The sequence below is a fragment of the Momordica charantia genome, assembly GCF_013281855.1.
Source record: "Momordica charantia cultivar OHB3-1 chromosome 4 unlocalized genomic scaffold, Mcharantia_2.0 BLBB01000004.1, whole genome shotgun sequence".
Taxonomy (NCBI): Eukaryota; Viridiplantae; Streptophyta; class Magnoliopsida; order Cucurbitales; family Cucurbitaceae; genus Momordica; species Momordica charantia.
Genome location: NW_028275162.1, coordinates 20,578,423 through 20,580,842, shown reverse-complemented (window position 1 = coordinate 20,580,842; position 2,420 = coordinate 20,578,423). Strand labels below are relative to the sequence as shown.

Below are 2,420 nucleotides of genomic sequence, written 5' to 3'. Positions count from 1 at the left end.
ATATAGAGTTTGTAAGGTGAAATTTATTAAAATTGTGAAGGAAAGAGAGAAAGGACAACAGATTTGGATGCAAAACGAACTTAAATCGATAAGCCTAGAAAGAATATAATATAATATAATGGAAATAAAATTGGGGGATGATGATGATGTGATAGAAAATGAAAAAGAAAAAAGAAAAAAGAAAAAAGGAAAAATGATCCTGGTAGTAGTGTAGTAGGAGCACGGAATACTGGGAGTGGTGGTTATCTGAAACTTGCAAGTAGTTTTTGGTACTAAAAAAGCAAAGGGCGTGGTTGTGGGGGCCCACATCCCCTCTCCACGTCATCGATCCGCGTCGTAAAACACATCACGGCAATTCCAGCCCTGGGATCCTCCCCCGGAGCTCTCTATCCCCAGCCGTCCGATCTGTCCTCCCTCCACCCCCGATCCCCTTCTCCCCCTATTTTCCCTTTTTAAATCCTCCCCTTTCCCCTTCCTCCATCGTCTTCTTCCCACCAAACCTACAGTGTTTCTCTCTCATCACTCGCTCTCTCTCTCTCCCTCTATCTCTAAATCCGCCATGGCCACCGACGACCACCTCAACCACCCCCCTCCGCCGGCCCCCTCCCTCCCCCACTACCCCGAGGTAACCTCAATTTCTCCATTTTCTCTCCTCTCTCCATTTTTCTTTTTCTTAATTTTTTTTGAATTTTTGTTTCAGATGATTATGTCGGCGATCGACGCCATCAACGACAAAAACGGGGCGAACAAATCGGCGATAACGAAGCAAATCGAGTCCACCTACGGCGATCTACCGCCGGCTTTCACCACTCTCCTCTCCCACCACTTAGACGTGATGAAGCAGACCGGGCAGCTCCTCTTCCTAAAAAACAACTACATGAGGCCAGATCCCAACGCGCCGCCCAAGCGCGGCCGCGGCCGCCCCCCCAAGCCCAAAGTCCCCCTCCCGCCGGGCACCGTCGTGTCTCCGCCGCGCCCACGTGGCCGCCCGCCCAAGCCCAAGGACCCCTTCGCCCCCATTTCGCAGCCCAAGAAGAAAACCTCCTCGGGCAGTGGAAGGCCACGCGGCCGCCCGCCGAAGTACCCCAAGCCGGCTCCGACGTCGGCTCCGGTCGCCGGCCCGCCCAGAGGCAGAGGCCGGCCGCCCAAGGTAAAGCCGGCCGTCGCCCCAATTGGGTGCTAAAGCAAAAAGTTAGAAATAGAGAGAGAAAAAAGAGATAATCAATTTGTTTAGGCTGTGGGGTTTTTTTTAGCTGCTGAGAGCTCTCCGGGAATTGCTCTGTTTTTAATTTTTTTTTTTAATTTAACAAAATTTTTAATTTTACTTTCTTCTGTGTATTACGTGGCGGGTGATGTATGGCTGTAATTCTGGGTGGAGGTTAGGAGACTGTAATTGCATGTAAGTTATTTACCGGCTGTTTAGGCTTTTTTTCTCTTTCCCAATCTCTCTCTCTCTCTCTCTCTCTCTCTAAAACCTCAAAATTAAAAAAAAAAGAAATTAGTTTTAGTTTTATGTGACCACTTCAATTCTTTATTATTATTATTATTATTTTTTTCCTTGCCTTCCTTTTCTTTTTTCTTTATTTTTTACTTTTTATACTTTATATCGAATTGCATAACCTTCTCGTGGGATGGGTTGAAGTAGCAATTGCTTTAATTATTTCTTTGATCTTTTTTCGAAGAAAAGTTTGGTTTGAAGTTGTTTGTAATTTTGGTTTCGAATATGGAAAGGGATTCCGTCAAATTAGGGTTATAATTTAGAAATAAAGTTGTTTTTATTATTTGATACTATGAGTTTTAAATAACTTTAACTTTTTAAATTTTAATATTTAATTTTTTATTAGTTGAGGTGAGTCATGAGTTGTTTTTTTTCACTAAATTAATTGGATTTAAACTTAATCAAATAAGATTTACTATAATCTATTTTGATTTCATTTTTTTATCTGATTCTGTTTCTTATTTTTTTATTCTCTTTTTAGAAAATTAAATTTCATATAAATTGTTGATTTTTTAAAAATATATTATGTTCCCGAGGGAGTGGGAAAAATTTTCAACTTACCATCCATTAAGCGGAAGAAATTTGAACTTATGAAAGGGCAAACGAATCTAACTCAAATTGACAATGGTAAATTAATGTAGAAATTTTTGAAAAAAAAAAAAAATTTAATGAACTAATATTTTTACCCCTTTTAATTTTTTTTTCTTTTGAAGTATTATTAATTTTTAAGTCCTTAGTTTAACTTGGTACATATTTTCAACCGAAAGGTTTGAGTTTAAATCCACTCTTACATATTGTACTAAAAGAAAAATTGAAAATTGAATTGAATTAAAAAAATCTTTATCCAATGAAAATATTTTTAATACAAAAGGTTATTTAGAACAATTTTATAAAATTGACAACAATTTATTTAAAACTATTG

General features: G+C 38.9%; 1 protein-coding gene across 1 annotated transcript; it reads left to right on the top strand.

Moving 5' to 3' along the window:
• Positions 1 to 465: 465 nt before the first annotated feature.
• Positions 466 to 1,435, top strand: HMGA (high mobility group A). Its single transcript, XM_088122407.1, has 2 exons — positions 466 to 625; positions 701 to 1,435. Exons 1-2 carry the CDS (start codon positions 560 to 562, stop codon positions 1,181 to 1,183), a joined length of 549 nt encoding a protein of 182 aa, XP_087978533.1. The 5' UTR covers positions 466 to 559; the 3' UTR covers positions 1,184 to 1,435.
• Positions 1,436 to 2,420: the final 985 nt, after the last annotated feature.

What these genes read in the sequence shown, in the direction of transcription:
- HMGA (XM_088122407.1), top strand. Translation starts at nt 560, where the DNA reads ATGGCCACCGACGACCACCTCAACCACCCCCCTCCGCCGGCCCCCTCC. An exon ending in CCCTCCCCCACTACCCCGAG is followed by an intron (nt 626 to 700) that starts GTAACCTCAATT and finishes TTTTTGTTTCAG; the next exon opens with ATGATTATGTCGGCGATCGA.